This window comes from Castor canadensis, chromosome 11, assembly GCF_047511655.1.
Source record: "Castor canadensis chromosome 11, mCasCan1.hap1v2, whole genome shotgun sequence".
NCBI classification, from domain to species: domain Eukaryota; kingdom Metazoa; phylum Chordata; class Mammalia; order Rodentia; family Castoridae; genus Castor; species Castor canadensis.
In genome coordinates, this window is record NC_133396.1 from 98,360,992 (window position 1) to 98,373,578 (window position 12,587).

Here is a 12,587-nt window from a genome sequence, read left to right on the forward strand (position 1 = left end):
AAGACTTCCAGAGTGATTAGGCTAAAGATAAGCTAAGAGAAAACATGTGACAGAGCAAGTCTAAGGAAAGAGGTTTTAAGCAAGTTTTTAAAGCAGGCTTTAGAAGCAAGGCTTTAGAAGCAAGAGCTGCAAGGAGTAAGGCCTGAAAGAATAAAGACAGAGAAAATAAGCAATGAGGGTTGTGCGTCTCCACCCAAGTGCCCAACACACCCGACCCCATTTTCTGTCTGTCTTTCTATCCTGTGTGTTTTCTGAATCTCCAGTAGCCCCCAGTTAAGCCCAGTTAGGTTCAGTAATAACCAGGAGTAAGAGAGAAAGCTTGCTCTAACAAGGAAGGGAGTAAAAAAACAGTGCCCCCTCCAAAAGACATTCATGCTAATCTCAATTTCAATATTTTTTCCTTTATACCAAATTGATTTAGATTTGTCTAAAGCTTCCTTTTAGTCTTACAGTGGACTTACAGGTGCATTCATTTTGTTCTTCATTGGTTACTACTCTTATTTTACCTAGAAACCAAAAGTCTTATCATGCATTAGGGGTAGCTCTGGGATTATAATATGGACATATCTCAGAGTGTTTCCACAAGACCAAGGAGTGAGATGGGCTTCACCTGCTTCCTTGGTAGTGGATACCTCAAGGGGCATGTTGAAAGGTTTTCTGAGGCTGCATGAAGACTTGGCAGGTGTTGATTTCTCAGGAACATGGGCTGGGAGTCGTCTAGGGGTGTGGAGTAAGCATAGGAAAGTGGTTGGCAAAGAAGACATGTATATCCCTTACACAATAGAGACATTTGGCCTAGAGTTTTTTCAACTTTAACCCAAGAAGATATCCTCAAGGGTGATAGGAATCTATCAGAGAAAGTCTCTGAGGAATGGACCATTAGAAAACCAGAGCCTTTGTTGTAACCTGACTTACATTCCTTTGGGTACATCCCTAGGAGTAATATTGCAGGATTATATGGCAGTTCTATTTTTAGATTTTGGGAGAGCCTCCATACAATTTACATTCTTACCAGCAGAGTATTAGGGTCCCTTTTTCCCCACATCCTTGCCAACATTTGTTGTTGTTTGTGTTCTTGATGATTGTCATTTTAACAGGAGTGAGGTAGAATCTTAATGTGGTTTTGACTTGTATTTCCTTTATGGCCAGGGATGTTGAGCATTTCTTCATGTGTTTTGTAACCATTTGGACTTCTTCCTTTGTTTCTTTTGCCCATTTCTCATTGGGCATACACACCCATGTTTATTGCAACATTATTCACAATAGCTAATCTATGGAAACAGCCAAGATGCCCCACTACTGATGAATGGATCAAGAAAATGTGGTATCTATACACAATGGAATTTTATTCAGCCACAAATAAGAATGAAATTTTGTCCTTTGCAGGTAAATGGATGGAACTGGAGAACATCACCTTAAGTGAAGTTAGTCAGGTTCAGAAAGCCAAAAAAGCCTCATGTTTTCAATCATATGTGGAATATAGACCTAATAGAAATGTAGCAATATTATGAAAAACAGGACACTCTAAAGGGAGGTCACACAGGAGAAGGGGAGGGCAAAAGAATGAAGTTAAGGTGAATATGGTTGATGTAGAATCTATACAAGAATGAATACAGAACTTTTAAGCCAGTTGAAACCACCATAAGAAAGGGACTAAGACAGAAAGAAGAAAAGTAGAGGAGATGAACCAAACAAGGCTATAATACATATATACATGGACGTGTCACAGGGAAACCCCATTTCCTTCTTAAATAAGCAAAAATGTCATTGTTTTCTTTTACAAAATTAGAGAACAGGAGGGCAGGGCAGGTCCTGTTGGGGGGGTGGTATTTATGTGTGGAGGCGAGGTGGGGAAAGGGTATAGGAGGGTGAATATGATGCAAATACTGGGTACACATGTACACAGTAAACAGAAAAATGAGACCTGTTGAAACTGTTCCGGCAGTAGGAGTGATAAAGGAGAATGGTGGAGGGGGTGAATTCAAGTATGATATATTTGATTTATTGTAAGAACTTTTGTAAATAACACAATGTACCCCAACTCAGCGCAATAATAAATAAAAGAAAGCCAGAGGCTAAGGGGAAGAAAGTGCCCTGGGAGGTAGTTGTTGAAGGTTCCAATAAGAGAAGCCCCAGAGAATGCCCAACTGCCCTATGAAAGAACAGCGTCAAACACTTCCCAGTACAGCAGGGTATAAAGTCATTTTGAGTTTGGTTTACAGTAAATACATTGACAAAAGATGTTGAAATAATAGTGTCAAACTCAATGAGAGTGATGAAACCAATACCCAGGAAATGGACTCACCACCCTGGAAAGTTATTTTCCAAGCTCATTTCTGGGATATGTAGTAAATGTTAACACTGTTGTGGAATACTGACATGTGTCTTCAGGTCTTAAATAATGTTTGGGAGGACTGGGCTTTTATCTCTACATTTTACAAAGATGTAGAATGGGTGATTCAGAGTACTTGGTAGGGCTATGAGCTAATAAGAATTAATTTGTCATGGACTTGTTCTATGGAATTATTTTCTCCTCTTAGATCTGGTTTTGCAGGAGCTCATAAGATTTCATTTCCTGGCAGCTAGAAAGTGCCTGGAAAAATTTCCATTTCAACAGAGATTATCAGACGCTTTTTGTTTAAGAAACCGTGAAAACTTTAACCAAGACATGGAGAGAACTGAGCCTTATTTTTTCTTTCAACATATATGTTGACTCCTGTATCATTAAATCATGGCAAATAGTGTTGGAAATATAGTAGAAAATATGGGTAGGAAGAGGGAGAAAGTACATCTGATTTCGTGCAGGTAAGGTTATCCGAGGGTTTTCAAATAATTCTGCTAGTCAGGTTTCTAGAGAAAATTGTTCAATGTACCTATCATTGTTCCAAGATTTATTTCCAGGTATTGATCATAAAACTGATTTTAGGATAGGTACGGAGAGAATAGATTAAATTGAAAAGTGTCCTGTTTGGATTGTGAAATTGATGGTGACCTTAGTCCAAGTTAATTTTCACTGGAGCCATTCTTTTTCTTCAGAAGTGAATATGGTTGCAGGGACTGTGAAGAGCATAAGGGACAATAAAAATGTATAGAAAGAAAAAAATTTAAAAAGAATGACCTTATGTCTTTGGTTTAATCATGACATACATTTTGGGTTTATGTGAAATCAATGTATTAGGCAATTACTAGTGAGTGAAAAATCAGTCTATAAAAAGGCAAGTGAGAAAAACTAAAGGGAAAGAGAAAGAGATCAAAATTGGGTCAAAGAAAATGAATTCCCAATGTTGAATATAGTCCTTAAGAAGAACTAATAGATTGTAGAAGGGTCTCTTAATGAGGACAAATTAGAGGAAGACTGAACACTGACGTGACTGATAACAGCCATTCCTGCCTTCTGCCCTGGGAAGCAGGTGACACACCAGGCATGTTGCCAAGGGTAGACTGTAGTCTTGATACAACCTGTGGAAAGTAGAGTTTTTCTCTCTTCCCTTTAGAAATCTTTACTTTTCTCACATGTCAAATAGACATGGATTTTCTTCCTACAGATACACATTTGTTAGAATTTTGGTTAAAAAGTTTCATTCAGATACATATATATGTATATAGCCATATACTCAGCATTAAGGAGAAGAAAAATATTGTAGGAGGTACTAGAAGGGTAGGAAATAAAAAGAAAGTAAAAGGATCAGATCCAAGTATTTTTGTGTATATATATTTGATGTTATGTCTATATCTATATGTAGATACAGATATAGATATGTTTCTTAATTTATAAACTGGGGTTTATTGTACATAGCAATAGTACACTAGGATAGAATCACAGTAGTTATATTAAATTCAATATATTTCAAAAACTGTTGTATAATTGATGGCTGTAGTAACTACTTTACACATGTCAACTTCATCTGGTCCTTGCCCTCAGGTTACAACTTGAGGGTTAACTTCCCCAAGTCTAAACTGAAATTAGGCCTCTACTATAACTGTTATTATTCTTTATATAGTTTTCCCTTCATTGTATAAATGTTCACTGTGTTTCTTTTTTTTTCTACTTTCCCCAGAATTTGTATACTCCATTAGGGCAGGACCATGTGTATTGTACTTGCCTTAGTGACTTATCATAGTGCCTAAGGCATAATAATTGCTCAAAAATCATCTGCAGAAAATAAATGGGTTTATAAATAGTTTATATATGATAATCATTATTAATTTTATACTGAGAATACCAGTTTTTAAATCTATTCTTTCCTCATTGGTAGTTCGTATGTGTCTAGAATGGCATCAGTGTTAATAATGTCCATTGATGTCATAACATGCAAACATTTGTCACCTAAATATCCACTGCATTCAGTTGTTTTAAAAAGTCAATGTCAATGTGGTAAGTCCTCTGTCCAGTGTCAGTTTCCTCTGAATATCCAATGATGATCAGAGCTGAAGCTTCATCTTTTCTGTATCTCTCTATATCTCTGTCCTATCCCTCTGTCATCCAAATGAAGGGTTAAGAAAGGGAGATGAGATTAAACTCAAATTTTGTGCATAGGATAGCACTGGTGAGCCCTTTGTGATCATCTCTCGGGCACGACATTTGTGCTGGCCTGTATGTTGTTCTCAGCCTAAGTGCAGTAGAGAGTAGGCAGCCATTATTGGATATTTTCTGTTCCAAGAAAATGAATCATTCATCTCCTGAGAAGTAGCTTAGGATAACGGATAAATGCATGAACTGTTGAGTCAGATATCCTCAGTTTGAATCCTGGTTCTGCCACTTACTAGATGAGCATCTATGGGCAGTCACTTGACTTCTCTGACCTCATCCGTGAAATAGGATACTTATAGCACCTGCTTCTTAGTTGTGTAATAAGAATTAAATGAGTTACCAACTACGAGATTTTACATCAATGTCAGAAATATATAGGAACTAAGCCTAGGCTATACAGCAGAGTATTATGCCTATTAAATAAATTAATAAATTTTCCCAACTGAATTTTTTCCTAACTGACTTTTTTCCTTGCTAGATGGGCTTGCTAGTTTCAAAAGTTTCCTGAAGTCCGAATTCAGTGAGGAAAACCTTGAGTTCTGGATTGTCTGTGAGGATTACAAGAAGATCAAATCCCCTGTCAAGATGGCTGAGAAGGCAAAGCAAATTTATGAAGAATTCATCCAAACAGAGGCTCCTAAAGAGGTTGGTCCTGTTGGGCTGGTGGGTGAGTATGGTCAGTTAAGAGATCAGCATATTCTAAGGAAGGATTGAGATCTGAGATACAGGCCAAACACTTAGAACTAAAGGCTGTGCCTACTTGTGAGTAGGTCACCCAATTAAGCACTTTCTGAGTACAAAGGCAGTGACATATGGTTTAAACAGACATGATTCAAATCCTATTCAGACCGCTTCCCAGCTTTCTAGGTCTCCACTTCAGTAGCACGGAACCTTGAGTGAGAATGATGCCAGTGTGGGATCTTAGATAAATTATTGAGTCTAATTTCCTCCTTTATCAAAATAAGAATAATGGAGATTATTTTGTAGAGTTGTAAGGATTAAACAAATAGATGTGAGAACATCTCAGTGTCTGAACTAATTAATGCCTAATGAGTATTGCTACTTGAATTTTCTTTGTTCCTCTTTCTTTTCTTTCTCTTTCCTTCAAGCTCCACTTTTTGTTTTTCCCTCTCTTCTCTCCTCCATCCTTTATTTCCTCTTCCTCTGACCTTTGACATTTATACTTTAGTTTGGGACAGCAGGACTTCTACTCATGAAAACAAAAATAATACAAATATTAGTGATAAAGATAGTTAAACTATACCCCAAATTGACTAATAAAGACAAGTTATATGTTAATTTCAAAGAAGTTTTGGGGGAAGTTGAGAAATTCAGCATGACAGCAACAAGACCTGCCCATTATGTTTTGGTCAAGATCTTAAAATTCCACCTTGTCCAATTTGGACAATAAACGTTTCATCAAAGTTTGGAGTCAAGCACAAAGGTGGCTGAACAAGCCTTTTGTGTAGGCAGCAACCTGTTTGAGATGATTTAAAAGGAAAACATCACTGACATCTCTTTTCTCCCACATATGTAACAGAATCCTGTCCTTCCAACATTAGATACTTATTGCTTTGGTTACATATTAACCTGTACTAACCTTCTTTAAAGAGTAAATATGGAGCTGGGGATGTAGCTCAATGGTACATTGATCCCCAGCGCGCACACACACACACGTAAATATGTGACAATGTATGGCAAACTATAAACCTTAATACCAATATGTGTTCTCTCTATACACAGGTGGTAGAAGTTGGAAATACAAAAGTGGTAGTCTTTACTCCCATTTCCAGCATGAGAAGCAGGAAATGTTTCTCCCTCTTCCCCCACTTCTCCCCGCTTCTATTCTGTATACTAAATTCCTTTCCTAATTAACTCTACTATTATTTTTACTACAAAGAAAGAAGTATGCAAGTATAGAGTACAGTCAGTCAAAGTCAAGAAAATGAAAGAGTTCAACAAGGAAACTAGGAAAGCTAACTTGCTACAGGCCTTAACTTTGGAATTCTCTTCAGATCGCCTCTTCTACTCTTCAACTTCCAACTCCAAGCATAAAAGTCAGCTCTCCCCTACTTCTGACACCATTTATGTTGAGCTATCCTTTTTTCTGTCAATATACAATCTCTTGGTATATGTAATGAGACAATTAATTAACAAGGAGATGAATTTAGAGTTAAATTGGGTACACCTTTTCCCATTTCAAATGGATTCCTCATTTGCAACCTTCCTATAAAGGTCATTCCTCTTCACATAATTCCAAGATTTGTTTAAATACTGGCAAATGGTAGAGACCTATCCATACTCTTATTAGTTTCTCAGAATTCTGGGAAAACATTGTTCTCAAGGTTCCTTATTAAAAATTATTGGTTGTGAAATATGAGACGTTAAAAATAGAGTTTTAAAATAAATAAAATCCAGCTGACCTACTAGAACAAATAAATAACAGTCACCAATTATAAGGTTCTAATTTAATAACTTGGGCCTGCATTCTAAACAATGTGTGCTCATGTAGGGGCACAAGAGTATACATAAGACCTCCAAAAGCAGGCACTCCAGGGTAATGAGCCTATGCTGGGCATGAGAGAGAGAGAGAATGCAATTCTGCTCCTGACACAGCATAATAATTCAGCAAATATTTGTGAGATGAATGATGAAACCATACAGTTTTAGAGCTTTTTATATGTATCCCTTGGACAAGTCTGTAGGTAAATCCTCAGTCCTCTCTTTTTGTAGTAAAAATAATAGCAAACTTTACTAGGAAAGAAATTTAGTACAACAGGACAAAAGTTGAGAGAAATAGAAAAAAAGAGAAACATTTCCTGTCCCCAGGAGTTAGAGACTCAGTCCTCTTAATTATGAACTCTTGCACATATGTACTGTACCTGGAGTATGTTGAACAAGTTGTAACATATAAATTCTGCAACTTTTACATTTTTACCTAAATACTTGCTATTTCATTTTCATGAGATTGATTTATATAATGAATTTATCCAGGCAAATAGTAATCTAAGTTTTCTTTCTCTGAATATTAGCCTCAGCTCTTTCATACCAGAATCTGACTGAGAGAACTAGGATTTTAAAAAAGAGAAGTGCCCATGTGTAGCTCAATAAGTAGATAATTTGTGCATTGCAAATTATCATTTGGCTACATTTAAATTAATGAAATCATGTTTTATGGCTCAAAAACCGATATATATCAGAGCGACTTGCTAGAAGATGCACATAAAAATATTAAGAGAAATAACTACTATTTGCTGTAGGTCCTATGTGTTAAAGGGTTTTTTTTTTTATTCATATTTGCATACAATGTTTGGGTCATTTCTCCTCCCTGCCCCCCTCCCCTACCCTCTCTCCCCCTTCCCCCCTCAGTTCCAGGCAGGTCTTGTTCTGCCTTTATCACTAGTTTTGTTGAAGAAAGACCCAAGCATAATAAGGAAGACAAAGCATTTTTGCTAGTTGAGTTAAGGATAGCTATACAGAAATATTCCTAGCATTGCTTTTGTGTACATATGTGTTATGACCCATGTTGATTCATCTCTAACTGACCTGTACACTGGTTACTGGTCCCCTTCTCATGATAACCTCTGTTGCTTTAAGGTTTCTGTATTAGTTCCTCTGGAGTGGGGACATCAAACGCTTTCATGTTTTGGGTTTTCTCTCTACTCCTGTATCTCCCGTATGTGCTCTCCCCCTGTCATGTGATCCAATTCCAACCACACTGCTGCATTTGCCCTAGATCTAAAGTCCGCATATGAGGGAGAACATACATTTTTGGTCTTCTAAGCCTGGCTGACCTTGCTCAGAATGATGTTCTCCAGTGCAACACTTCAAAATGTAAGATTAGGAGATCTCTTATAATTTTTAGAAATTCAACTATTTGAAGTAAGGCCAACTATAAAGCTCTGTATCTATTTAACATAAGAGAAGGAAGAAGCATTGTTTTAGTATGGTGGGAAGAATAACAAACCGAGAACAGGGAAGTAGACGCTGTAGCCTCACTTCTGCCCCACAACATCTGTTCCTAGGCATGTGACTTGCTCTTGGCAGGCCTCAGAGACCACCCATGTGAAAGCAGGCTTTGGCCTCCATCATCTCAGAAGCTGCTCTCAATTATGGCAGTCTTCTCCTCATTGTGCCTACATCAGCACATAGCTCTGGGCTTTGAAGGGCAGCCCAGTCCTGCTGTCCTGGCTCGGTCTTGCCCAATCAAGCCTTTGTCTCTGACTCTGCAGCTGTACCATAATTATCTGAGCCTCCTGAAAATAGTTCTTTTCAGTAGCAAGGACCTCTAGCCCAGGGGAGACTTGAAACATTTTTTGGTCCAAGACCAGTGTCTGATTTAGATTCTATTTCTTTCTCTTTTATATTCACACTACTTCATAGTTATTAAGGCATTCAATGTGAAGTATAAATGTTCTCTTGAAATCATTCGTAGGCCATCTCATACAGGTTGTACCCTGCACGACTCCGGGGCAACCATTCACATGGGCACTAATGTAAATGATATCACTGGAAGTCATGCCGTGAAGTGGCCCTGCTGTCAGGACATATGAGCCACAGTGCTTTCTAAGTGATGTAATCTGCTGATTAAATGTGTGGGCTCTGGACCACATTGGGGAATTCTGAATCTTCTCTTTACCAGTTGTGACCTTGGGCAAGTCACATGGCATTTCTGTATCTCTGTTTCCTGAACTGTAAAATGTAGATGGCAATCTGTACCTCACAGATGTGTGGGAATAAATGAGTCCATCCACATGAAGCTCTCAGCATACCACCTGGCATAGACTAACCATTTAACAAATATTAGCTGCTATCAGTGGCTTTATTTATTATTCTTTTAAAACTACCATTTCCTAGTTTGTTTTAGGAAACAGCAAATTTCCTTACTCTTCTAGAGCTGTGAAAAAGGGCATAGATCCCTGGTTGGAATTTCTTTTTGCCTTTCTACTCTCTCCACAAAGCAGGAAACCAAATGCTATGGAAGGAAGATTGCGAAATTAAGTACTAGGACACTTGGATTCAAATACATTTATCAGTGTTAAGATCTTTTTTTTGACAGTACTGGAATCTGAACTCAGGCCTTTGTACTTTCGAGGCAGGCGCTCTACCACTTGAGCCAGACCCCAGCCCCAGTACTGTGATCTTGAAGCCACTTTGCTCTCTCTCTCTCTCTCTCTCTCTCTCTCTGTGTGTGTGTGTGTGTGTGTGTGTGCGCGTGTGTGTGTGTGTTTATTTTTCTACAAATGTAAGCAGTCATTGTTAGGGCTGTAGTTAGAGTAATAAGATATAAGATATGTATATGTTGGCTACTGGTGGAGGGCTTAACACCTGGTGGGTGTCTAACATTGGTTGGATCTGAATCATGTCATGCACTTATTGGAACATCAATTGCCTTACCCCATTGCCTATAACACAGCAGTGGGATTCTTCACTTTTTGTGACTTTCTTCTTACCTTGGTTTTGGTTTGTTTGTTTTTTTTGAGATAGAATCTCATAATATAGTACAGGCTGACCTCGGACTCATAATCCTCTTGCCTCATTCTCTCAAGTGTTAGGACTACAGGTGTGCACCACCACGCTGGGCCTATCTTGTATCTATTGGTAAGAAATTCAACCCCCTTCTCTACCCCTCATCAATTCCTACAACCTGGGCTGACACAGTGTCCCCATTTCCTGGTCTGCAGGTGAATATTGACCACTTCACTAAGGACATCACAATGAAGAACTTGGTGGAGCCTTCTCTGAGCAGCTTTGATGTGGCCCAGAAAAGAATCCATGCCCTGATGGAGAAGGATTCTCTTCCTCGCTTTGTGCGCTCTGAGTTTTATCAGGAGTTAATCAAGTAGTAATTTGGCCCGGCTATGAAAATCACTTTGTGAGTTATGTCCTCCACAATAACACTGAATTTTCAAATAACCTACATATCTTACCACAGCAGCTTTGCTCAAAGCTACCCAAACAGGGAAGTCCCAGAAAGTGTTGCTTATTTGTTGGTCAACATTATTTTGGATGTGGTTCTATTGTTCAATGGCCTTCCCTTCCATTTCTTCTTCCTGCCCTATTCTATTAAGGTCTACCTAGTTTCTGTCAGCCTCAATTAGAGTCATCAAAAAATCCTGCCTAACACAAAGCTATCTAAGACAAGAATATGATAACATCAAATATGGGTTTAGAAAATAGATTGCCACCTAAACTAGTGCGAGAAAGAGTATGGACATGAAAGATCAATTTCAAGGAAACTTAATTGATACCATTTATTTTTTAATTGTGAACCAGGGACATTGCCCCTCTATTTCTGAATTTGTAAAAGGTGGTAAGATTTTCATGAGGCAGCAACCATTTGATGTTTTGAAGCAAATGCACATTTCTGTTTTAAATCAATGACCTGAGATTAAGAATGGATTATTTTATAAACCTATCTATGTCCCTGAGATGTATGCCAAGATTTAATTTTCAAATTATTTAAAATCTTACTGAGTGTACAATTAATCCCAAAATTTCTAACTCCAATCTCATAAAATAAACCTGTTGCCATGCATTAGAGTAATCTACCATCTTAATATCAAGAGGACAATACACTAAAAAGGGAAAATGTTATCAAACTTAATTGTGGTTAATTATCCTACAATGCCATCTATTTATTTAACAAATGATGATTGTCTTCGAAACACCACATTGTCTTTGGAAAAAATAGTGTGACTACATGTGCAGGCTTTCTAAGTGAGGCCAAGATTTAAACTATCCAGTATTTTGCAAAATAGGAACTCCAATCTTCCTTCACTATTTTTGCATCCTGCATTAGTAAGTTGTAATCATAGTCAGAAGTTCAGATCTATACTCCCAACATGCCTCACACAGTTATTGATAGGCCATGGTACTCTTTCGTAGGTTTAAGTTTTCAATTCTGTATTTGATTGTTATAAGTCTTGTGAGACTCTTTTTCTCATCTTTCACAGATTTGATTAAGTAAGGATTCACATAATTTAGTAATAAATAGAAGCAAACTGAACTATGTATGAGGGTAATCAAGGTGAGGAAACTGATTTGATTCATATGAAAGAAGGTGTTTTGTTAAGGATTAATAAAATTCTGAAATGTTTAAGTAGAAGATTACATTGTTTAGTTTTGTATTTCCTCCTTTTGTTTCCCTTTAAATTTACACACTCCCCATCTGCCATCTGTGTAGCTCATTTATACAGTTATAGCTTAGGAATATTGAGAGTGAAGCAAGTATATTATTGCATTTTTCAGGTACACACTGGCTGTGTGTGTTGGTTTTTTTTGTGATTTCAAAGGATAATCTGTCTGAATTCTTGACACTTCACATTCTCAAAATGAGTTGAACTCTACTGCCAACAGTTATAAGTGATTTAGCTACAAGGGATTCATTTATGTTTATCAATTTGTTAGTATTGTCCACTTTAGAGAAACTTTTTCATCAATCATTCCACAGCTATGAGGGATCAACATTGTGAGCATGAAGAAGTTCTCACTGTAGGCATTGTGTAGGATTGACAGGACACTCAGATAAACAATGACAGGGTGTGTTCTGGCAGTCCTCCTCAGCGTCTGTTGACTCTGCTTCAAATCAGTAGAAAAAGTGTCAGACCTTGATTTTTCTCAAGCAGCTAGAAATGTTAAGAACCAAAGAATCTAGGTGAGTTGTTTTCTGAATGCCAAATATTTTTAAGAAAAATAATTCCATTAAAAATTTAAATATTGTATCCACATCTTTAAAAATATCCATATGTTTGAAAATGTCCAGAGAATTAATGAGATATCAAAGATCTCACCCAGGTGGTTGCTGTTAGGAAATTTCAATAGATTGTATTCACAAACTGACTGTATACCCTGTGTGAGTGGCTGGAAGTGTCTGTAGACAATATGAAAGGCCTTCACCTTTGCATAAGCCAAACCCAGGTGGCAAAGGGCACAAAAGGCTGCTTCAAGGGCAGTTCTGTGAAAGCTACAGAAAGAATGAAAGAAGGAATGCTCTCCAGTCAGATGGTGACATTATCTCTACATATATCTATATAATTTTATGTTAAAGCAGTAT

The 12,587-nt window shown here is 37.6% G+C and overlaps 1 protein-coding gene across 4 annotated transcripts in view; it reads left to right on the forward strand.

Moving 5' to 3' along the window:
- Positions 1-11,639, forward strand: part of Rgs5 (regulator of G protein signaling 5) — a 159,874-nt gene extending 148,235 nt beyond the window's left edge. For all 4 annotated transcript variants that reach the window (XM_074047617.1, XM_074047616.1, XM_074047618.1 and 1 more), the window contains 2 exons: positions 5,010-5,176; positions 10,216-11,639. In XM_074047617.1, the coding sequence (XP_073903718.1) occupies positions 5,010-5,176; positions 10,216-10,377 (329 nt within the window). In that variant the 3' untranslated portion in view covers positions 10,378-11,639. The remainder of the gene's footprint in view (positions 1-5,009; positions 5,177-10,215) is intronic.
- Positions 11,640-12,587: the final 948 nt, after the last annotated feature.